Source organism: Sitophilus oryzae, unplaced genomic scaffold, assembly GCF_002938485.1.
Source record: "Sitophilus oryzae breed Bouriz unplaced genomic scaffold, Soryzae_2.0 scaffold_1167_pilon_pilon, whole genome shotgun sequence".
Taxonomy (NCBI): domain Eukaryota; kingdom Metazoa; phylum Arthropoda; class Insecta; order Coleoptera; family Curculionidae; genus Sitophilus; species Sitophilus oryzae.
This window is the reverse complement of record NW_022145801.1, coordinates 1,706,315-1,731,908: the sequence shown is the minus strand read 5'-3', so window position 1 is coordinate 1,731,908 and position 25,594 is coordinate 1,706,315. Positions and strand designations below refer to the sequence as shown.

General features: G+C 33.1%; 1 protein-coding gene across 1 annotated transcript in view; it reads left to right on the top strand.

The window, feature by feature from the left end:
• Positions 1–25,594, top strand: part of LOC115888541 — a 52,125-nt gene that overhangs the window by 5,380 nt on the left and 21,151 nt on the right. The window contains exons 3-19 of the mRNA XM_030908295.1: positions 893–1,041; positions 1,094–1,281; positions 7,043–7,164; positions 7,223–7,449; positions 12,218–12,291; positions 12,350–12,511; positions 12,649–12,788; positions 14,759–14,904; positions 17,795–17,898; positions 17,952–18,165; positions 18,237–18,342; positions 21,477–21,586; positions 21,760–21,830; positions 22,314–22,451; positions 23,003–23,195; positions 24,668–24,853; positions 24,919–25,062. Of these exons, the coding sequence (XP_030764155.1) occupies positions 893–1,041; positions 1,094–1,281; positions 7,043–7,164; positions 7,223–7,449; positions 12,218–12,291; positions 12,350–12,511; positions 12,649–12,788; positions 14,759–14,904; positions 17,795–17,898; positions 17,952–18,165; positions 18,237–18,342; positions 21,477–21,586; positions 21,760–21,830; positions 22,314–22,451; positions 23,003–23,195; positions 24,668–24,853; positions 24,919–25,062 (2,474 nt within the window). The remainder of the gene's footprint in view (positions 1–892; positions 1,042–1,093; positions 1,282–7,042; positions 7,165–7,222; positions 7,450–12,217; positions 12,292–12,349; positions 12,512–12,648; positions 12,789–14,758; positions 14,905–17,794; positions 17,899–17,951; positions 18,166–18,236; positions 18,343–21,476; positions 21,587–21,759; positions 21,831–22,313; positions 22,452–23,002; positions 23,196–24,667; positions 24,854–24,918; positions 25,063–25,594) is intronic.

Sequence of the window (25,594 nt, the reverse complement as noted above, 5' to 3'; positions counted from 1 at the left end):
GAGACCTGGCTTATAAATCAAAAAGAAGCAAAAAGAGACTTTTAGTCGGATAACATAATCAGATTATCAGTCCGATTTATTGCATTATTGACAATAAATCGCACATATTGGAGATAAATGATGTTGGCTATAGTTAAAAATGATCTTACCTTGCTGTAAATTGTTTCCATTTTCAAAAAAATCGCCGATCAAAGAGATTATAACACCATTTTCTTGCATCTAAAAAATGTAAAAACAGTGTTTATTTACTACCTATTTTTCATATACATGGGACATACCTACTACGGCAGAAACGTCATTTTCTCCAGGATTCTTCATGTAATATATATTTTATATACTTTATTACCTTTATAATTATAAATTTCAGCCGAAATATTAAATTGAACTTCCAAAACGAAACTAAACGGAATGAATTAAAAGGCGTCGAATATTTTCGAATTTGTTCTAGAACAAATCTGAAGTTGTCTCTGAAACTGAAATCTGTCAATTCTAAACTGTGAAGTTAGACAATAGTTAGACAAAAACAATGCTGTCCTTGTCTAGGCGGCCATACTTGTCGTGAGGAGAATGACAGGAATGACACTAATGACTGTTTCCAATTTTCCTATTTCACTGTCACCCCCCTGGGATAAACTATAAGGGCTGTAACTTCATCGGGATGCATCTTAGGGTATATGTTAATAGGAACTTTTTGTTTTATTTTTATGTATAGGATCACCCTCTAAAGTTTGGTATACTATTTATTTGACACCCTGTAGATGCCGGACGCACTTTTGTCGGACCCTGTAGATTATATTCTAATAATTAAAATAAGTCTAAAAATACGTAAATACATAGCAATAAATAAGGTAGTACAATTTTTTTTCAAATACAAGCAAAGTACAATTTTTAGCAATTACTGAAGGTAGAGGCCAAGCCAGATGTGAAATAGGAATGGCAGCAATAAACACTTCAAAACCTCACATACTTCTTTGCCAAATGTCTGATTCACAAAGCTACATTAATACATTAGCAAAAATTAATATTATTAATCCTGATCAAGTAAATTTACATTTAAGTATTATTTATGAATAAATGATAATGTTTTTTTTAGATTATATATCCTTTAACTTTCGAATCGCCAAAATATAATAGACTCATTGAGCAGATAAAAAAATTCTTTCCCAAGAAAAAACTAATACCATTCGTCAGGAAGGCGTTCAACAGGGACAATGGTATGGATAAGCTTTTTAAAATAGCTTTGTCAAGCTCATTTCCATTGTTAATTATATTGAAAAACAGGTATTTTTAAATAAATATTGGATACACGTGTACAGTTCATACCAAATAAACTTTTAGTCGCGTGATTAAGCTTGACCGGCACAGCATTGCCCACTTTTATATGGACAGGGTGTCCCACTTAAGATGGATACAAGCCAATATCTTGGTTGTTTGTTGAGCGATCTTTTTCATTTTTTCGCAGGAGGCTGTATAGCTATAAGACGTACATTTTGCTCAGGGTAAGAAATGCTATACCTCATAGACGTACGTTTTAATGGGGTTTGATATTTTTCGAGTCAAGAGTAAACTACCCTTAGGACAGTATTTATTTCAGATCTGATAAATTATATTGAATCCTCCTTACCCAAGATACTTTAAGTTCTAATTTTGATAAACATTGATATTGAGATTTAAGTACTTACGACGCCACTGGATAAACAACTGGTTTATTATCACTAACCAATTATCAATAATAATCGATATAAGTTTTCAGATAGCTTCCATAATAATTAAGATACGATACAAATAAACTAAATATTTTCAATTTATTTTGTTTACTTTAATTTTTTTTTAAGTTTGCTAATACAAATGAATAAAATGAGTTACAAAATAATTTAAAAACGCAGTTTTCAATGGAATCTGAAATATAATTTTTATTCGTTTTATTGAGGAATATTTAAAAAATTCCAAATAGTTTTTAACACAATCACTATTAACTTTGAAAAATATGCTCTAAACAAAGATTTATAAAACTATAACTAACTAAAAGTCAACATCTTGGGCCATCTTCGACCAAACTTAAATCGATTATTAATTGATAATTTGGTATAATTGGTTGTTGATAATGTGGCATCGTAAGTACTTAAAAAATAATAATAAAAATAAAAATGTCTTATTTTAATGACACACCCTGTCAATATTTATAAAATATTTAATTTATTCAATCAATATTTATAAAAATTAGAACTAAAGTATCTTAGGTAAGGAGGATTCAATATAATTGATCCTCCTAAGATTATCCTAAGGGTAGTTTACTCTTGACTCGAAAAATATCAAACCCCATTAAAACGTACGTCTATGAGGTATCGCATTTCTTACCCTGGGCAAAATGTTCGTCTTATAGCCATACAGCCTCCTGCCAAAAATGAAAAGGATCGCTCAACAAACAATCAAGATATTGGCTTGTATCCGTCTTAAGTGGGAGATCCTGTATACAGGGTGTTTCAAAACAAATGCGAAAAACTTCAGGGGGTGATTCCTTGCTCAAAATAAAGGGTAGTTTGCTTCATAAACGTTGGGTCAAAAGTCAACCATTAGGGAGATATCGCGGTACAAAAATGGCGGAAAAATAATGTTCTTATTTTTTATCTTGAAAACGAAAAGAGATAGACTAATGAAATTTTATGGAAGCATTACTGTTATGAAAACACACTTTGTGGTAATTTTTTCACTTTTTTAAAATGAGTGGAAGGGGTTGAAATAAACTACCCCTATCATTCTTGTTAACGAAATTTAAAGAAAAATCTCATGCAAAAAAAACACATGCAAAAAAATTAATTTGGATAGTTTAGTTTGCTTAGAAACTTTTTTATCTCTTGTATTTTTTTTTTATAAAACTCACCGATTTGAAATTAAAAAATAAAATGTAAAGCATTACATGTCAGGACTAAAAATAATTTTAGATTAAGAATCTAGTGATAATAATGATAATAATAATAATCTAGATAATTTCGTTTTCGTTTTTCGTGGCAGTAAAGTATGCACGTATGAGATTGATATTATCTTCTCTTGACCAGCGCATACGCCTGTTTCGTGTTTGTCGTCCATTAGCGGGGCTTCCTGTATGGTTGCCCAAGCTATCGGTTCGATTTTGATTTTCAAGTCCATCTTCAGGCCGGGCTTTTCCGGTTCGGAGGTGAGCGTCGCCCGTCTCACTCGTTCCTCCTAGGGGCTGGGACTGTCCGCTTGCAGGTGCTGCCCCCGCACCTTCAGCTTCCGAGGCTCGTTGTACTCTTCTCATTTTAAAATGGTAAGCGCATTTTATACCTTCTGCCAGGTAGTATTTAGCCGCTCCTAACATGGAGTACAGACGCTATCGGACTACCGCTCCTTACATGGAGATCCGTCGTGTCCTATTATAATGTGTTGGTTAGTTACGGTCCACCCCGGGTATTTGATTTCCCCGGTACCACCCATATCTGGGAGGCATTCCCCTATCCGCCACCTGGGGAGGCGCCTGGGAGAGGTCCAACACTACCCCTCCTGCAAGCAGGTTCTGCAAGCAGGTTCCAGGGCTGGTGAGAAAAGCTCTTACAAGGTTGGGCAACTGGAAGACCCCAGGGAATGATGATCCAAGCATACTGGTGGAAAAACTTTCCTGCTACCCACCCAATCTTGTCCAGGCAGTTCCAGCAAGCCCTTGTCGACCCTGTAAAGATGCCGCCCTTCTTCACGCAAGGAGTAACTTACATGCTCCCCAAGAATCAGGAACCTGAAAATCCAAAGAATTTTAGACCAATAACCTGCTTACCGGTAATCTATAAATTACTTACATCTATAATAAACGCCCAAATAACTCAACATCTAAAGAAAAACGAAATTCTGGCCATGGAACAAAATGGAAGCCGGGAGGGATCGCAGGGTAGTAGAGAGTGGACCGTAGTTGACGCCATCGTAACAAAACAGGCCATGGTTAAAAAAAGAAATATAGCAATGGCATGGATCGACTACCAGAAGGCGTTTGACTCCGTCCCCCACTCATGGTTAGTAAAAACATTAGAAATATATAAAATTAATACAAGTAATATACTTCCTCCGGCAAACCATGGATAGATGGAGAACGCAACTAGCGGTGAACCTGAATGGTGTTTCATACATTACTGACACCTTAAAAATCCGGAGAGGCATTTTCCAGGGGGATAGCCTGAGCCCAATATGGTTTTGCTTGGCACTTAACCCACTTAGCTCTATGCTAAAGACTGGAAACTACGGGTACCAGATAACGAAAAACCCAAGTGTTCGACTAACGCACTTGTTCTACGTAGACGACTTGAAGCTCTACGCTACGAATAGGGACCAACTACACAGCCTGCTAGAACTAGTGTCATGTTTTAGCGAGGATATTAAAAATGAAATTTGGTATCAGTAAGTGCGCATACGTGAACGTGATAAAAGGAAAAATCATAGAATCCGAAGGCATCGACTTGAGGAGAGGACAGCATATCGCAGGACTCGAACTAAGAGCAAAGTACAAATATCTTGGTGTGCAACAGTCCGCTATTATAGACCACACTGAAATGAAAAAGGCCGTCGAATCATCTTTTCTCCAACGCGTGACCAAAATACTTAAAACGGAATTATACTCTGGGGCAAAAGTCACGGCAATTAATTTTTGGGCAATACCAACTATATCCCACACATTTGGTATATTGAAATGGAGCAAAACAAACCTGGAAAGCATTGACAGGAAAGTAAGGGTACTTCTAACAAAATTCAGGTCCCACCACCCACAAGATTCGACTGCCAGATTATACCTTCCGCGGGCAAATGGAGGACGAGGTTTACAAAATCTAGTCGTACAACACCACCAACAGACCACCAACCTCAGAGACTACTTTCTCCGTACCGATCAGCCATTGCATCGAGCGCTAATACAGGTTGACGACGGATATTCACAGCTTAAACTTGCAGATAAGAATCCCCCACCAATCCCAGTTACAATCAGCCAATTCGAGGAAGAATGGAAAGCGAAACCATTACATGGACGGTATGCAGCCAACCTCAACGGAGGTGAGGTCGATAAGAAGCTTTCAACGTCTTATCTTTCTGATGGCCAGTTAATGTTCGAAACTGAAGGATTCATAAACGCCATACAAGGACAGGTAATACCTACGAGAAACCGGAGAAAATTCATCCTAAAAGAGGACTTACCATCTGATAAGTGTCGACTATGCCAGACCACTACTGAATCTATTCAACACCTAACTGCTGGTTGCACATATCTTGCCCCGAGGGACTACCTAAACAGGCACAACCAAGTTGCAGGCGTAATACATCAGGAACTCTGTGTACAAATGGGGCTCCTTACTGCAAAAGTCCCATACTACAAATACCAGCCTCAGACGGTACTAGAAAACGAATCGTGGAAGATCCTATGGGACCTAGCTATAACAACGGATAGGACGGTGAGTCACAATCGACCAGACATCTTAGTTTTTGATAAGAAGCAAAGAAAGGCGCAAGTAATAGTATACAAATTCCAGCAGACGAAAATGTAGGAAAATCAAGAATGGAGAAAGTCCTGAAATACCAAGAACTCGCGGATGAGATAAAGAGAATGTATCAGTTGGAAAAGGTGGAAATATATCCTATAATAATATCATGTAATGGGTTAGTAGATAAGTACTTACCCCGCAATCTTAAGGCTATCAGCATACGCAACCCGAAGCAAATTGTAGCAATCTCACAAAAAGCTGTCATTCTGGCAATCTGTCACACCGTGAGACGTATACTGGCAACAGATGGTCGCGTTGGTCTATAAAGACCCCGCGAACATTGGCCGTACCCAGCAAAAATGCTGTGAAAAAAAAAATAAAAAATAATCTAGATAATAACGTATTGCAGTAGGGTAATGTCAAATAAAACAATATTAGAAACATCCTAAAAAGTGACAGCGGCCGACTAGATTTTTTCCTAAAAAAATTACAGCTGCCCACTAGATTCTTTATCTAAAAATGTTTTTTGTCCTGACATGTAATGCTTTACATTTTATTTTTTAATTTCAAATCAAGGATTTTTTATTCAAAAAAACACAAGAGATAAAAAAGTTTCTAAATAAACTAAACTATCAAAATTAATTTTTTTGCATGTGTTTGATAAGATTTTTCTTTAAATTTCATTAACAAGAATGATAGGGGTAGTTTATTTCAACCCCTTCCACTCATTTTAAAAAAGTGAAAAAATTACCAGAAAGTGTGTTTTCATAACAGTAATGCTTCCGTAAAATTTCATTAGTCTATCTCTTTTCGTTTTCAAGATAAAAAATAAAAACATTATTTTTCCGCCATCTTTGTACCGCGATATCTCCCTAATGGTTGACTTTTGACCCAACGTTTATAAAGCAAACTACCCTTTATTTTGAACAAGGAATCACCCGCTGAAGTTTTTCGCATTTGTTTGGAAACACCCTGTATATTCTTTTAATCAAAATATTTTAGGAAACAAAAATAAATTTGTTATAAATATATAAACAGTTATTATTTTACATCAACAAAACTCACCTTCTTAACAGCACTTAAGGGACATAAAGGGCCATTACTACCGCTTTCCCGTTCAAAATATTCTAATAAAGTTGCGATGAGTTTTTTACGACTATTAATCTATCTTGTACACTTCGCACTAAAAGGGGTTCTAAAAAGAAAAATGTTCGACTGCAAGGTCTGCTAGTAAACATTTTCAAGCTTAAAGTATCACAACACTACTTATTTACACCAAAAACTCGTAATACAAAACTAAAGTATCAAAACGAATAAAAAATTCAGGAAGAAAATAAATAAATGTGGCAACTTGGCATTTTTTACAGCAGGGCTACCAGCTAAATAGCCAGGGTGAAAATTAAATCCAGTTAGTCAGCCATGCGCCGAATATGTCCATGGTTGGTAACAGTGAATTTAATAATCGTGCCCTCGATGACGTAACTAAAAGTTTAATTGGCATCGATTATATTTATATATTTGTTAGAGATTTTATATTGCCATTAATTTTTATAAAATACTACATATAGATACTACACAGTTGCTGCTGCGGGTGCATTATTATCGTATTTACAAGATCGATTGTACATATACTATACAAGTAACTGTATAAAATTGGAATATGAAAGCTCAGAAGGATATGCTATGATTGGTAACTGAGTTAACTTTATCCGTTTAATCTAATATTAATAATTTATTATATTATGTAGATATATCCACTGCCGATAGACTTGAGTTAGTATCTAGTATGCAGTCGGCACAAGCTAATAAGTATTCAACATTGTTAGGTGTCATAAATCATTGTTTAACTAAAGCTGGTAGTAGAAACTTACGTTCTACTGTACTGCAACCTTTCTATTCGGTCGAGAAAATTCAAGAGAGATTGAAATGTGTAACACAGTTAATCAGTCGCCCAGATTTGTTATTATCAATCCAGGTTAGTATAGTAAAACACTTGAAATTTTAATCTTACAGGGTGACCCAACGTTCCGACAAAGCTCGATATCAGGTAGAGGTGGGAATTTTAGTTCTTTGTGAGGAACTAGTTCCTTCAGAGGAATTCAACTAGGTCTTTAGTTCACATTAGTTCCCGATTAACATTGGCATCCTCGTTGCTTGCTCACGGGTTTCATTATTTCAGTCAGAACTATTCATAGTATGATTTGTATAATTTTTATATAATAATAATAGCTCCCGTATATAGCGTTTAACGCCTTGGGAGTAGCAAAGTACAGCTTGCTATACTGGAGCCGTTCGGTATACAAGGAAGGTAATGCGGCTAGCCCTACGCTTCAATCGCCTATTATTACCTCAGGATTGTGAATCCCAAGTACTCATTTAGGGCTGGTACGACCTAGGTACCCAAACTATTTTTATTTTAAATAAAAATAGTCGGCTGATGAAATGCCGGGTGTGGGATTTGAACCCACTACCTTGAGATTGGTAGACGAGAGCCTGTACCTCTACGCCACCGAGCACCTGATATGGTAATTACCTCCCCGTAATTTTTATAATGTACGAAATATTACGAGACGTGTAATTTCGTATATTAAAAACGTATAGGTAAGTTTTATTGCAGATAAGAACAAAAAATTAAAAAGTAACTCAAATCAGAGTTTCAAAAACTACATCAAAAATCAATTGGAGCAAATAATAAAATACTTAATAGTGACACATGTAGGCGAAGCTAAATAATAAATAGAAGGTAAAGTTTTCTCTTAATTAAAATTGCATTTTCCGTCACTTCGAACTCTTTATTTTTGCCTAAAAAGTCAGAATATCTACTTCGTTTTACAAGATATTTCTTAATTTGAGGGTCCTAAAGTGAAACATTTCAATCAAATATCAATATATCAAAAAAAACTAAAAATTACAAACAGTATCCACGACACGACAATTTTCTGTGATAATTACGCCGGCTGCAACCATAGACAAGGCCGGATCCGTATTATTTGTATTATATCTGGACCGAATATATTTTCGTGAACTAGTATTTTAATTAGTTCCTTTAGTTCCTCTAGTTCCTCTTGTTCCTTTCGGTCCGGGACTGATAACATACGGCTGGCCCTCCCCGTTCCCGCCGAGCGTCGGTCTATATTCGAGCTAGGCGATCCGTCCGTGAACTAGTCTTTTATTTAGTTCCCTAGTTCCTCTCGATCCTTTCGGTCCGGGACCGATAACATACGGCTAGCACTCGCCACTCCCGACTAGTATCGCGCTATGATCGTGCTAGCCTAGCTGTCGCCGTCGCATATTATTATATCTCGGTCACAGTCTCGGTCCTCGGAAAAGGCCCTGAGGAACTAGTCTTTTAAGAAACCGGGAACTAGTTCCTTTCGTTCCGAGGTCGGAATACGAACGGACGTTTACGAACTATACACCTCTGAATCAGGTTTCTTATTTGAGATGTTCACTCCAATGTCTTTATAAAATATGCCCACATTTTAAAAATATTTTGTCAATACAGGGGTGCACTTTGGGATAAAATCAGTTAATTTTGGCCAAAATGATAAATTTTTACATTTCTGTTTTGATACTCAAAATATTACGTAAACATTGAAAAATCCCTATTTCATGATGTGGATAACAAAAAAAACACTAAGTAGGTCATGCGTGGCGGCAACGCAAAGTAAGTTGTGTGTGTCAAAGAAAATAATTGTTTCTTTATCGTGTCAATTTAGTATAAATTTAATTTGGTGAATGTGGCGAATTAGATTTCGAGCAATGTTTTTTTTGTGATGATGGAGACGAATACTCATGGTAAGTAATGAGAAAAATATATAATGTTCAGTTAAAAAATTATTTTCTACGCATTTATTGTCAAAAATGTTAAGCAAGGTTTAGCGTTACTTAAATCATTCATTACTTCTTTTCCGTTGGAACTACAAAAAAATGATTGCAATTGATTGATATCGGAATAACATTTCACAGTGCATTGGAATACCAGCTAAAATAGGACGTACTTAATTTTTGCGTGAGCTTGCATAAATACGTTTTATGCGTACTTATAGCACAAGTCGTAAGAGTACTGGGTGGCCAACTAAGAACGGACCTCGGCCATAACTCAGTAATCGTTAATCTTTTTGACTCGGAATAAAAAATTTTATTAGGTAAATCGGCCAAGGGAAATCGCTGGAAATTATTTTCAAGTTCGAAAAATGGCCGTCAGGGGCGCAACTGTCAGAAAAACAGCTTTTTCCTGCAAATATGCAAATAAAGGTATATTTTAAATAAAAACATGTGTGCAGAAAATCGGGAAAACCATGCACGAAGAAACAGCAGGACCAACACTCTCACGGACGTTTTCGATAGAGCTATGGATACATCTGACCCATTAATTTCAAGTTTATCTGTCGGATCACGAAAATCCCAATTAAAACAACGTCGCCTTCTGAAGTAAGAAATCTTCTAGAGTCATACAATCAAGATCATCATCCTCATACAGAAGACAATGATGATGCCGAAGACTGTGGTAATCTAGACACTTTTCTTGAGGATCTAGGCTTAGATAACATTGAATTTGATACAGAAATGTTAAGTATTTAGTCATAACAATGATAGTTCTTAGATTTAGATAAAAATTTATTTTCACAACTTTCACATATCTGCATTATCCACTTTGTTCGATTTCCATTTATTTCTTTGTAAATGTAAATAAATTTCATCAATTGACATTGTATTTTACTGAAAAAAAGTAATGTTATTTTCTGCACACATGTTTAGATCACATTCGATTTTGAAAAATTGTCTAGAACTTGCAATAGTAATTTTTATTTCCGTTTAAACAAAAAAAATTAAAAAATTTGGCGCCGGGAGGCACGTTTAGCCGCCCATACTAAAATATGTTAAAATCTCAAAAACTGCGGCTTTGATTTTGATGTTATTACAAATTTTCTTGCAAATATTATTCCTAATCTTAATTTGAAAACCGCGTTTCGCTAGCTACTGTAATTTTGGAGTTATTTTTTAAAATTTTTAACCTCCTCCCATACCCCCTTACCAACCGCCACCAAAAACTAATGGCCAGATTCTCGGGTGCCACAGTATTTTTGTGCCAAATTTGGTTAAAATCGGTTCAGCGGTTTTTGAGTTATCGTGTTACAGACGGACAGAGAGACAGACAGACAGACAGACAGACAGACGCCATGAAAATATTTTGTATTTAGGTCGTTTATGATCGAAATAACTCATTTTGAGTGAAATTAAAAAAACTTTCTTTTTGCCGATCTTAATAGCCTACCATACCTGTTGGTATGGTCGGCTAAAAATGACGATTGAAGATTTTTTTCACTAAAATTTAACTTAAGTTTCTCTTAAAAGCTTATAATACTCAAACTGATTTGGAAAAAAAACATCCTAAACCCATGTTTGGTTTTTTATCCTTTCATGGCCAAAATAACTGAATTCTATCCTATAGTGGGGTGGTCCGAATTGTGTTGGGCAAAGTTCTGCTACATATTCTGCAAATAAAAATAAGTAAAAATGTTTGTATAAGTTCATGTCCTAAAATGCTTCGGTTTATACAGGGTGCAGAAGTTTCATTATTATTTCGGATTCTTTCTAAATAATTTAATTAATGTCCATATTTGGAGAACAATTAGGTGATTTTTTCTGATTTCCATGTCAGTATGACCATAGATAAATGAAACAAGTTTAGATTGGAAAGTGCCCATAAGGACAATGTAAACACTATTTGGCGCTATTCTTGCAACGGTCGCGACCCAAAACTTTTGAAAATTTCGGAGCGGTTCGGCTTTTCCCGGAATTATATCGCCAAATATTGTTTATTCAAATTTATTATTATTTTCGTTTAATTTTATAAATAAAATACAGTGTGTTGCATACAAGAAACTTTATTTTATATAAGGACGCATGTATGAAATACCTATGAAACACTGGAAACCGACGTTATGCCATGATCCACGATGGTTTTGCAGTTCACAGTTCACAGTTCACAGCACAGCTTTTAAGTTTTTAATGCCACTTTTTCACAATTATCACCGGTTGGAGTAAATAAAACTTGAATTAAACTCACAAGATAGCAATAATTACTTTGAAAATGTACGTTATAAACACTTTTCGGAATTTCTTTAATGAGAGCGGTTTAGATTTTGAAAGATTATTATGATTTTTGAAGATTCTGACTTTGACAAGAGAAAATTATTTCTGTTTTTGTTTGCCGTTGTTCTTAGCGACCGCTATAGCAGCGCCAGATCGCGTAGAACGGTCGCGACCCAAAATAATTTCGCGATCCAAAATTTTTACGGGCTTTCCAATCTAAACTTGTTGCATTTATCTATGAGTATGACTTCTACTCGTAGGGAGCGCCACCGACTTGAATTTAACTGCTTTTTAGAGTAATAATTTTCGACCGTATCTGTACTACACTACTGAGTGAAAAATATAGGTTTCCGCTGTTTTTTTGTGTAAAAAATATCTCTTTTTAAAAATCACTAAAAGTAACCGTTCTCAAGATATTTGGAAATAGAAATACTCAATACCTGTCATCATTGACAAGAAATATAAATGTTGCCTAGATAGTAGACTGAAATAATGAATTTGGATTGTGTCAAAGGTTCAACAGTTTTATCATATTTTTTTAAATAAAAATAAAAAAAATATCAAACCGAAAACTTCATATAGTGCTTTTCCAGAACGTATCTGTATATAAAAATCATTATGAATAATTATATAAAATTTCGCAGGGTATTTTGCCTAAGTTTTCAAACATCGAACAACTTTTAACTTTGAGCACCCTTGTGCCTCAAGATCCTCAAAGGTAAATTTTATTTAATTTGCTGATTTTACAATGTCTTTAATTTCTTTTGAATCTGCAGTTGTTCCAATGCTCAACTGAACTATCTTCTTGTACTGAACGGCATTCTAGACACAACTGTGGCTTTAAAACAAGTTACCAAACTTCTAACCCCGCCATTTTTTGAACATTTAACTGATTTGCTTAATTCAGATGAATTTGACGATATGAAAACTCTAATAAGGTAAGTAGGTTCATTGAGATACATGTATAAGTTGTCTGTTATATTAATATATAAGTAGAATGGCATTTTATAAATGTTATCCGCCAAAATCATGTTAACAAAGAAATAAAATTTGTTTATAAATTTTATTATTTTAGAAAAACAATTTGTGAAGACGCTTACTTTGCTAAAGGAAAAGAAGCTGAGACTAGAAGAATTTGGGCTATTAAATCAGGCGTTAATGGTTTTTTTGATTTGATCAGGAAAACATACTCGGAAAGGGTAGAAGATATGAGAGGTAACATTTATTTCTAAGTGAATTATTATTGATACTGAGAAGAGATATAAAGATGATTATATTAGAGAAATGTTGCTCCTTGGCGCCATGTTTTTAAATCTGGAAAAATCCAATTAGTTCCAAAGATATTTGGGAAAAACCGACTTCTTTACGCGCGATGAGAGTAAAAATTCAATAGTATAACATCTACAATTGATTTACTTTAGTTAACTTCTGTTTTTTGGGTTATTGAGGTTCTTTAATTAAAAGTAATTAATTGCTCTTGATGTTACGCCATTATATGTCTGGCATCTTCAGAAGTCTGTAATCTACAATTAGTGGCAATCAGAGACTTTTACCTCGGAATTCAATTACTGTGAATATATTAATGTGGAACCTTTTGTAGTGTGTTTTATAGAGAAGATACTAAAATGTTTACCCATATTTTTTCGTTGCTTTTAATTTTTTATTTTAGTAAATTCTTAGTTATTTTCTTCTTAACTTTTTGATTTTTTTATTTGTTTTTCTAAGTAAATTTATTGAAATAAATGAATCTAATGTATAAGCTAGGTATACCTATTCTGCTTATATTCTAATCATTGAAATTTTGATTGAAATCGAATTAGACCAGGTGGCGCGTCATATACGACCCAGTTTTTGCAAGGCGAACAAAAGGTATGTATTGAAATGAAATTTTGTGGGGTTATGTAAGTCAATTTAAAGCATTTTCTAAAATTATATAGAGTTCTACAGGGTGTCCCCCAAAAAAGTTACACATCAAAGTTTTGTTTTTTGTAATGGAACACTCTATATATTAGTTAATTTTTGGATTCTAGTAATAAAATAAAGGGCGAGTTTCATTAGAAAAGTATATGACTAAAATCTATAGTTTTTGAAATACATTGGCACTAAAAATAGACACCTTAAAACTTTGAGGCGTTTTAAAGTTTTATATATTTTCTTCTAGTGGGCCGATTTTAATGATTTTTTAAGCAGTATGTAGCCAAATTATCTGACTTATTAGTATTTCTTTCTAAATTAAAAATGAAACTTCCTAAAAGTTTGAAACATCCTGTGTAAAATGTTAAAATAGAAATAAATTTAAAAATCAATTTATCATCTAGTTTGTTTTCTGTTGTTTGTAATTGTTGTAATGTTTCTCGATAGTTTGTTTTTTGATTCATCTCATTAGCTTTTTTTGTTGGCGATATTCGTTTTTGAAAAGATACTAACATTTTTTCATCATTTTTACATTAAAACCATGCCTTTGCTTTTAGTCCTAGTCAACAGTTCCAGCAAGTTCTGGTCCCGAAGAAAGCCATCTTGAGATAAGATTTGCTTCATTCAGTCTTCATTAGTAAATATGTACATTCATTAGGTGGCAAACGGCGGTTTCTTAGCGATAAGCTTACAATAAGTCGATCGTCTAGATTAGAAGTTCTCATACGAAGGTTCCTGGACGTCTAGATTGACGTCCTCATGGACGTGGTCATAATTCAAAAATCACTCAGTATACTCTATGTTATTAAGGTATTTTTAGAACCGGAATTTTATAGCAAATTCACTGCACAAATATAAAGCAGTTCACTTGAAAAACTAAAATTTATGTGTAAAAATATATTTGACTCACCCTGTATATCTGTAAAAATATTTGTGAAATGTGAACTACCATTAAACACATATTTTGTAAAAGGTTTGGAGTGAAAATTTCAAATAGGAATCCTGATACAGAGCTTTTTGGAACACGGAGCCATCTTGTATGTATGCATTTGTATATGTGCGTTTACGAGTATTTAAATACTAAAGTGAAAGCAACGAATTTAAATGGGTAAACTTTGTAATATATATTATTAACAATACAATGCAAAAAGTTTTATAAAAATTCGTTCACAGTAAATGAATTCCGAGGTTTGTATCCCATAAGGGCTTAAGGCACTCCACTAAATTGAATTACACAATTTTCTAATAGTTTGGTTTTTATTTCAATTCAGTGTATGTAAAATCGCTGGGAGAGAAGCATAACCTGCCTTTAATTTTATCAAATAATAACAAGAAGGGATATCATATGGTGTTGCCGTTAAACAAAAACCAAAAGCAATTTTTGAAGTCATCGAAATTACCAGATGAGTTTATTCAGGTATTTTTAAGTGATATTTTGATTTACTTATAATACACACACCGGAAAAATCTAGGGATATCATTTTATTAAAGTTAAAAATAAATGTTTTGAATAAACAACCACATATTTATAGGGCGATTCTTTCTACTTCGATTGAAACGAAGTAGTCACACTAGTTATTTCTAAATTTGGGATATTTGCAGAAGTGTTTGTGCATTTTTTGTCAAATGTATAAAAAGCACCTAGCATCAATTGTTCGAATTTAACCTGTACTGGCTATATTTTTATGATAACTGGCCAAAATTCATTCTAATAACTCTGTTTAGTATTAAACGACATTATGGAACGTAGACATCTTAACAGAGACGAAATGCTAAGGGCCATGGGTATGCTCGAAGCTGGAATGCGCCAAATCGACGTAGCTAGAGCATTAAATACAACGCAAAGTGTAATATCGCGATTAAGTGCACGCTACCGTGAAAGTGGTGATGTTGCTGAAAGGTACACAGGGCGACATCGCATTACTACCCCTCAGCAAGATCATTTTTTACAATTAAATGCTCGACGCCGACCGACTCTTACAGCACCAGAGCTTAGTTTAATTCTCCAGGAAACACATAATGTAACCGTTAGTCTGACACTGTTCGCAATAGATTAAGAGAGGTCAACTTAAGAAGCAGACGCCCCTGGAGAGCTCAACCCTTAACGAGAGGAAATCGAGAGGTACAATATTTGTGGGCTCAAGATCATGTTCAGTGGTCGAATGAACATTGGGCCAATGTTCTCTTCACGGATGAGTCACGCTTTGGATTACATCCGGATTCGAGAAGGCTTAGGGTATGGAGAGAACCGGGAAATCTTATTCGGTTGGATCATGTTCAGGAAGTGCACCCTTATCAAGGTGGAACAGTTATGGTCTGGGGAGCAGTCCAATTAGGCCGAAAAACCGATCTCGTTTTTCTTGAAAGGTTTCTAACAGGAATCACATATCGTGATTTAATTCTTGAGCCTGTCGTGTTACCATATGCCAATGATTTTGGGAGAAACTTCATTCTCATGCATGACAATGCACGGCCTCGTACAGCCAGAGTGGTAAGTGAGTTTATCAATGCTCATCAATTAAACATCTTACCCTGGCCGGCACAATCTCCTGACCTCAACCCCATCGAGCACGTATGGGACGCGGTCCAAAGAAGAATTTTGAGAATGGGTATGCTTCGTGAAACTCGTAGGGATCTGGTTCGGGCCGTGAATGCAGCGTGGCAGGCTGTACCTCAAGAAGAGATCGACAACCTGATCAGGAGCATGGAGAGACGATGTAGGGCTGTAATGAACAGTAGAGGAGGCCATACCCTTTATTAAGTAAAAATGGTTTTATCTTTTTTTTTAATTCACAGCTTAGAATTAAAAAAAAATGTGTGTATTTTTTTAGTTTAATAAAAATCAAGGTAAATTTGAAAAATTCGGTAAATTTCGCATTTTTATTTCCAATACGTCCTGTAAACTATTTGTTTATTTTAATTTTATTATATCAGAAATGCAAATAATAACATTACTGACGATGGCCGGATAAAATTGTAATATCCCTAGACTTTTCCGGTGTGTGTATTTGAATAAAAATATTAAGAAAGGAGCAAAGATATTTTAATATCTTAACACATATGTTTTAATACACATGTTTTAATATCTTAAGAAACATATCAACAAATTCTAAGTGAATTCATAATTAATTGGTTTACTAAAGTAAAAAGTGTATTATTGATCAGTGAGAATCATTTCCTTATTTATTTTGATTTTCAACCGAGATCTACCACAAGACAGCACAACTATTTTACAGCTTTTTTTCTGGAATTCCTAATAATGTCACTGTTAATTTTAGTTCTTACCGAATATGTCTCTAAATGTACTACCTCTAAACAAAACCATTTGTAGAATAAATAATAAATATCATAAAATTAGCTCAGAAAAGCACAAAAAATCCGCAAAATTTAAATCAAATTCAAATGTGTCAATTGAACCCTCAAACAGAACTATCAAAAACGGAGGTTCATGATGTTAATTTCGTCTCCAATGTATGCATTAGATCGTTGATTGAAGGAATAATGGGCAAATTCGTGACAAGACTGATTTGATTTCCCCTTACGTCTCAAGTGGTGTACGGTAGAGCCTCTACTCGTTCTGCGGCCAACGCATAAAACACTCATTTGCTCTAATTCGGCTAGCGAAGGCATATCGAAGACGGTGTGGAACTGAAAGAGACAATGTTGCCATATTAAAATGTCTAATATCTATAATACGGTTTGATGAAAATATCTTTGGATGAAAAATCCGCGTTTATGTATTGAAAATTAATTCGCGTTAAACATAGAACAAACAACAAATATAAAAATTCTTTTATAGGTACTGAATATTTCGAATGATCGAAAAAAGTCGTTTAGTTGGCTTGACAATGATACTATTGACATTTACCATATTATTTTATATATGAAATAAAAGCGATTTTTATTTCCAAGCCAACTCTGACGCCGTCCTTTGTTTAATCATATGATATTATATTAAATTGTTTAATTATAGAAGATCCGTATTATTAACGTACTGTATCCAAAATCCACAAATATACGGATTAATCCGTAGTTCTGGCAACACTGTCTCCGGCAACCACCCACTCTGTTGGCTGAAAGCAGAACTTCGGTACAGTATTCTTTATCCGCTGCGCTGTAAACAACTCAGCTCAACAGCGGCGCAGAGCTAAACTAAATCTCGGACAGGTTTTGTGCCACGAAATCGCCCATAAGGTTACGCATCTTCTTATTTCTTAAATCCTTCCTTAATATTTTTATTTAAAGCTTATAATACCAGTATAATTATTTAAGTTAACATTGTTGTTACTGTTTTATATAATTTTAAGGTTACTCGTATGGCGAACAGTTTTACTATGAAAACTCCCGAACTTGTCAATCTAGCCACGAGAATCGACGATATTTTGAGAGATTTATTCACTATTAGCAATCTGTAAGAATATCTATTTTGTAACGACTGAAAATACATGTTTAAATTGTTTTTAGTATTGTTCACAAAACTGTGGCTCAAATAAAACAGTACGCTCATCTGTTTTACAAACTGGTGGAGAACGTGGCCTACTTGGACGTGTTGCAGTCTTTGGCCGAAGCTAGTTTGGCCAATAGTTGGGTTAAACCCGAATTTAACGACTATACCGAAGTGGTTCTTGGTCGGCATCCTATGTTGGATTTTTTGTGCAAACCCGTCTCTAACCCGATCGTATGTATTAGAATATTTTTTATAGATAAGTTTTTTGAACAAGAGAAGAGTTGATTTTTTGTTTGTTTTAGACGAGTTGTGAACACTACAGTAGTCATGTCATTACTGGTCCAAATGGTTCTGGAAAAAGTATTTATATTCGACAAGTAATGCTGCTGCAAATCATGGCTCAAATCGGTAATATGATTATTTTAACTTGTTTTCATCATTTTAACTAACATTATATTTTTCATTTATTTGTAACATCTACAAATCATGCACATATATACGGTTTACATTACACGTTCCATAGTGCAGATTTTTTTTCTTGTTTTGATAAGAACACGTTCAAACACATTTTTTCCCAAAAAGAAACTTAAAAATATAAACAAAGAAAATACTCTAAGGCCTTAACTTAAAAAAAAAATAACTGTAATTTTGTCAGATTGAATTTGAAAGCCAAGAACTGTCGTATATTATTTTTCAATTTCGACTTATGAATTATTGACACAGAACAAATCATCATAATATATCAATAGATAAAAATTTGTTAAATTAAAAAAGTTCAGCTAAAAAACTTTTATAATTTAATGAAATTATACAGGGTTGTTCACCACATACGACACGGAGTATTGTAGCTAAACAATTAGATGTTTACAAATTGTAAGTTTTGGGTTCGTTGAAGGACTATTAGAGCTACAATTTAAAAATATTTTTACAAGATACAGAGTGTCCCAAATAAGTAAAAAATATTATAGTTGCATTTTTTAAAATAGAACACCCTGTATATTATTCTATTTTTGGATTCTACGATTGAAATAAAGGTAAAAAAATTTGATTAAGGTTTATCACACTTAAACCGTACCGTTTTTGAAATATTTTCAATTTTATGAAATTGCAGTAAAAATTTTAAGATTTCATTTCTCCAAGGGTATCAAAGTTTTTAATACTAAATATTTACTGAAGATTATATTTATTGATCAAATATTGTGTTGCAATAATAAAAATGTTACTACTTTATACAGAGTGTCCAAAATTTTTTATTAAATAATTACTAGCTTTAAACGGTAATAACTTGTTTAATTTAAATGGAACACCCTATATATTTTACGTGAATCAGATGCAGAATGTAATTGTCTATCAATTTGTATTATACCATTTTTTTTATCTATATCTTCAAGTTTTCGTAGAAAATACATTTTCTTATAATTTAGACGTCATTTATCACTATACTAATGGAATATTGACATTTTAGATTATTTTTAAAGATGTAACAAATTTTCAAAGAGTACAGATACTAATATTGGCGATATAGTTCGCTTATTTTATTAAAAAATAAAAAAAAACTGTTTAAATATTTTTGTTAAAGAGGACCAATTAATATGATCCCAGTATTCAAACTACATTAATTGACTGTTTACGTTGATTAATAATAATTGTTCCAAATACTAAAAAACTGAATTTTGTGTGTGTATTAGACAGTTTTGTAAAAAGTAACATCTTATAAATTTTATTTTATTTTTTGAGGAATGCTTATTTATAAAAATAGAGACGTTCGTTTTCATAACTTATTATTACATATATTGATTTCTGAGCGAAATACACATTTATTTAGAATACTTTATTAATTAAAACAATTTAAAGTATGTAATTAACTAATTTTTGGTCGAAAATAATGGTGGTATATTTAATTGGTATACACTTTTACAAAGATTTAAATAGTTTTTTTTTACCAATGGACTTGCAATATTTACTACCTGTACATTTTGTACATATGTATATGTTGCTTTAAAAAAATTTGAAATGTCAATATTCCATGGGTATAGTGATAAATAAGGTCTAATTTATAAGAAAATGCATTTTCTACGAAAACTTGAAGAGATAATGGTAAAAAATGGCATAATAAAATTTCATAGACAATTTATTGTGGATATGATTCACGTAAAATATACAGGGTGTTCCATTTAAATTAAACAAGTTATTGCCGTTTAAAGCTAGTAATTACTTAATATAAATTTTTGGACACTCTGTATAAGCTAGTAAAATATTTATTATTGCAACACAATATCTGACCAATAAATAATCTTCAGTAAATATTTAATATTAAAAACTTTGATACCCTTGGAGAAATGAAGCCTTAAAAGTTTTACTGCAATTTCATAAAATTGAAAATATTTCAAAAACGGCAAGGTTTTAGTGTGATAAACCTTAATCAAATGTACCTTTATTTCAATCGTAGAATCCAAAAATAGAATAATATTTAGGGTGTTCCATTTAAAAAAATACAACTATAATATTTTTTACTTATTTTGGACACTCTGTATCTTGTAGAAATATTTTTAAATTCTAGCTCTAATAGTCCTTCAACAAACCCAAAACTTACAATTTGTAAAAATCTAATCATTTAGCTACAATACTCCGTGTCGTATGTGGTGAACAACCCTGTATAATCATTTAATAATAATCATATACGATCTTCGTTAATAAACGTTTTAACAAATATGTGGCAACATAGAATTTTTCTGTTTACATCTTGTCTGTATATATTGAGTACCTTCCTTTTGTACAGTAAAGTTTGTCGGTTTATATTATTGAAGTGAAACTTTTTTATGCGCGATAAGAGTAAAAATTCAAAACCACGATACGGTCTTGACGCACAAGCTAGCGAGAAAAAAAGTGGTAAGGGTCACGCAAACACCAAAAAACATTTTATTTAAAGCTCATTTCAATAAACTTGATACTGTGCCTGTGTACCAATATTCTCTGGTTGTGTGATAGGAAGTAAATTTTTATGTATATTTTCATTGATAGGTTTATAGCTTCCGAATAACGGTCTAGGTTCTTTAACATTTAGCTCATTTGCTAGCTCAGACTTAAAATTATTAGAGTTAATCAACTCGCATTTTCATTGGAGGACATTGTCATATTTACTTCAAACAAATAGTCAACGAGAATATTCGTATAATTTAACAAATTTACTGTAAACCACTATAAATACAAATTGCTGGTGAGGTTCAAATTTTTTTTTCTTCTTAAATAAATTTAATTGTTAATATAACATTATTAGGCACTTGCATAAAAATGTGTATTTTTGGTGGTATTCCACAGAATTTGCAGGCTATTGAGGAAGCAAAAAATATACAGATTACAGAAATAAATTGAAAATAATATTTATATTAAAACAGCATTATGTCATTTTTTCAAACATGTCTTTCAAATCCTTCAATTTAATAGATGTTAGTAAGAAGTTTCACAAATATGCGCAGATAGTGCACACACTGTTTTCTTTTTCAAATTTTCTGTTCATATAATTCTTAGTAACTGTTTTTCAGGATGTTATGTTCCAGCACAGTCGGCTATATTCAAATCAGCTGACAGAATGTTTGCTAGAATTTCTAACGAGGATGATATGGAGTGCGGTGCTTCATCCTTTGTATTGGAGGTAGGCAAGAATCTTTTTAAAATAATGTTCTGATTTTTTAAAAATATTACGAGTTAGTAAAATAAGTCATAAGACATTTATGTTAATTTATACGACACAACAGACAAATTGCTAATGATAATACACTTATCGCCTATGACATCAACATATTAATAATTATAATATTTTTTTAGATGCACGAAGTCAATTATATATTAAATATTATCACCGAAAACTCTCTCATTATTATTGACGAGTTATGTAGGTAAGTTTAATTAGGCATACAGTTTGTCTAAAACATTGAATAAAAATACTAAGGAAGGAGCATATAGAGAAAATTATTCGATCCTAATTTATGTCATATACTAACATACCAAATCTCGTTTTTTTATCTGAAAAAACAAAAAAGTTATAGGGAATCACTTTTTAACTCATTTTTTTAAGATATACAATAATCTCACTCTAATTCAAATCCTGACATAATGTGTTTCCAGATTTGTATACTTCTTATAAAATAAACAAGAAATAACGGAAAATAAATACAGAAAAGCCCATCACATCGGCAAAAATTAAAATCAAATTTATCAAATAAAACTACAAGAAAAAACTAGTGCATAAATATAAAAATTGTGCTAGAGACCTTCCTTGTTGTTTTTATTCACTGGGTGAATGCCATCGATCATCACTTCCAAGCTAACTGACATGTCTTTTGGATCATACGGTACTAAAATTAATAAAATACTTCTAGGTCGACCTCAGTGGAAGAAGGTACAGCTATTGCAATGAGCGTTTGCGACAAACTCATCAATTCCAAAACGTATTTTTATGTTACCACGCATTATGGCTTGCTATCCAAGTTGGCTGATATTTTTCTCAATGTCAAGGTGTAAGTATGATATCTAGAGTAAACCTGTATATGTTTTAAAAAAAATCTGTAAAAATTTGAGTTTTTAACACAGCCATGGCACTCTAGATTAAAATTTAAAATACGATTTTTTTAAGCGAAAATGTTAAAAGTTGACATATGATATGTCATTCTGCTCAGAGTGTCATTTTCTATCGAATAAAGTAAAAATATACCGAGGGCGACATTTAAGTTTGTTGTTGTAGTCATTTCCGGTGAAAAAAAAGTGACCAAAAACAATTGAATACTGCAATCAATCCTAATTTATGGCATATACTAACATACCAAGTATAGTTTTTTTATCTGAAAAAGTAAAAAAGTTATAGGGGTGAGCCATTTTCGAGACGCACACGGTATATTTTCATAAATATGTAGAATTACAGAGAGTAAGAATATGACAGAGAGTAAAACAGTAGATGTTTTATTAAAATATAATTTTTAATGTCTTAATGTTTAACAAGTAATAAATATCAGAACCACCTGTTATTTACAGTAAAACATTAAAAACACTAATTTCTTGCATTAATTTTAAGATGGCAAATGGAAACGATATCATCTGAAGCATCTAGCGATTCGAGGTCGGTAACAATAAACTACAATTACAAACTCGTACCTAATGCAACTACAGTACAGAGTTACGGTATCTACATGGTGAAGGATATCTGGACGGAAGACAGTTTACGAAACGTCACAAATTTTCAACAGCAAACTACAAAAAGCTTTTTGGTACTTTTATTTATAACATATACTTTATTTTCAGTATATACTAAACCTACTGTGATGTCTTTTAATATGATCATTTAGTACGATTATAGTGTAAAGCTTCATTCAAAACCTCCAAAGTAGTGGAATAAATTAGTGGTTTCAATTAGCGTAGAAGTTTGTTCCCCTCCAATGTAAGCATTCACAACATCAAAAATTCAGAAAAGTTAAAACTTTTAACTTTCCCACTAATTATACTTCAAAATTTACGAGGAATGTCTTTTCGGCCTTTTATTATAGCAACAGCTTGCGGTAGTCAGTTGTATTCACAGAGAAAGCCTAATATTTAGCTTATAAAACAATAATCTTTTGATTTCTAACCACATTTTCTCTTGACGGATGATAATCAAAGGCCAAAATGACAAAGTTATTTTATTTAGCGTATGGCGTACATGGATTTAATTACAACATCAAATGTATATATTCAAACACAATATAACATGTAAACAGATTGTCACAAATTGTAAAAATAAAACTAGAAATCTAAAAATTTATAAAAAAAAGTTATACACAAAACACATTACAAAAAGTACACTTAAATTTTAAAATCGAGGCTATTGATCCAGTTCAACACGGTGTCTGTGGCTTCAAAGAAATCACTCGCTTCTCCTCCATATGCTGTAAGAGGGCATTCAGTTACAATGTGATGAACAGTTTGACGTGGTTCTCCGCAGTCACAAGTCGGTGATCCGGTCAATCCCCATTTATAAAAAGAATCACGACATATGCCATGAGACGTTCTTACTCTGTGGAGTACCTTCCACTCGTGGCGGGGCATCCCTGGTAGAGCTGCTGTAGGTTCGATGACATAAGCTGCTTGATCTGGATTCAGAGAGTCCCAGTACTCCCTCCGTTTATCATTTATACTGAAGTTTGCTCCCAAAAGTTGTTCTGGCAATAGTAGTGGGGGAGACCTAGACTTCAGTCTCCGCAGACGGGCATCTGGCAAGTCGTTGTGGACTGGAAGGTGGGGATTTGATAATATTTTCTGATATTCCTTAACGAGTCTTTCCTGTCATCGAATACTGGGAGGTGCAATATGACTCAGAGTGGGTAGCCAAGGTAGAGGTGTGTTTTTTAAACAGCCGCTGACTATTCTCATAGTCTCATTAAGTTTGGTGTCAATTATCTTTACGTGGCAGCTGTTTAGCCAAACTGGAGCGCAATATTCAGCCACTGAGTAAACTAGGCTGAATGTTGAAGTATAATTAGTGGAAAGGTTAAAAGTTTGGTAATTTTTTCCTCTAATTGAAAATTCCTACTACTAATTTTGACGTTCTGAATGCTGACATTTAAATTAGAGGAACAAACTTCTACGCTAATTGAAACCACTAATTTATTTCATTAATTGCGAGGTTTTGAATGAATCTCAAAAAGTATAAAGTGTAATTGAAACCACTAATTGTGAGTTTCTGAATGAATCTTTAATCTTCTAGGATCCAAAATTTGCCAATATAGATAAAGAAGTCCGTCTTAAACACGAACTCCTATGCAAAGTCGCCAAATTGAAGTTACGCAAGAAACTAACAGTTGGTAATTTGAATGATCTGTTAGCTGAGTATCGCGATAAGCTCAGTACGTTGGGATCTTCTGTAGTTGAAGATAATTTGAACCTAGCGGCCGTAAATAATTTTTAAAATATTTGTCTAGTTCTATTAAAAAAGAACATTTACACCTTATATTTTAGAATGGAAGCTTTCAAATAAATCATTCAATATTCGATGCAACGTTGCGACATTTGTCGTCAGACTCAATTCAACCAGCAGAGGATATTCTGTCACAGTCGAATATAATCAAGTTTACAAGCGAATCTCAACAAGATTCTTTTCAGGTTTGTATTTTTATTGTAAGGGTATTGTAGGTATGTCAAATAAATCGTTAAAGTAATATTAACCAAGCACTAAAACAATAATTAGCTAACTCCATATCTTATACCGTATATTTTTTAAAAATGGCTCATCCCTATAACTTTTTATTATCCTTTTATTCACCTCTATAGCTATTTTTTTTCAGATAAAAAACGATATTTAATATGTTAGTATATTGTGAGGATTGATGTAGGTATTCAATCAGTTTGTTTCAATTTCTGTTTCACCGGAAATGAATATAACTTTTGATTTTTAAATGGTACCATCGGTATTTTTTTACTTTATTTAATAGAAAATGTATTTTAAATTTGATTATCTAATATTTTTGGTGTCTTTTCCTGGCCGGTTAAAAGATGCACAAATCGTATTTTTATTTATAACTTAATTTTTTTAGATGGAACTAGGGTGGCTCATTAGCATATTTAGAAAAAGCATTTTTTGACGAATAATTTGGTACCACATGCTTGGTATTTCGAGTCAAATCGTCGTTACATT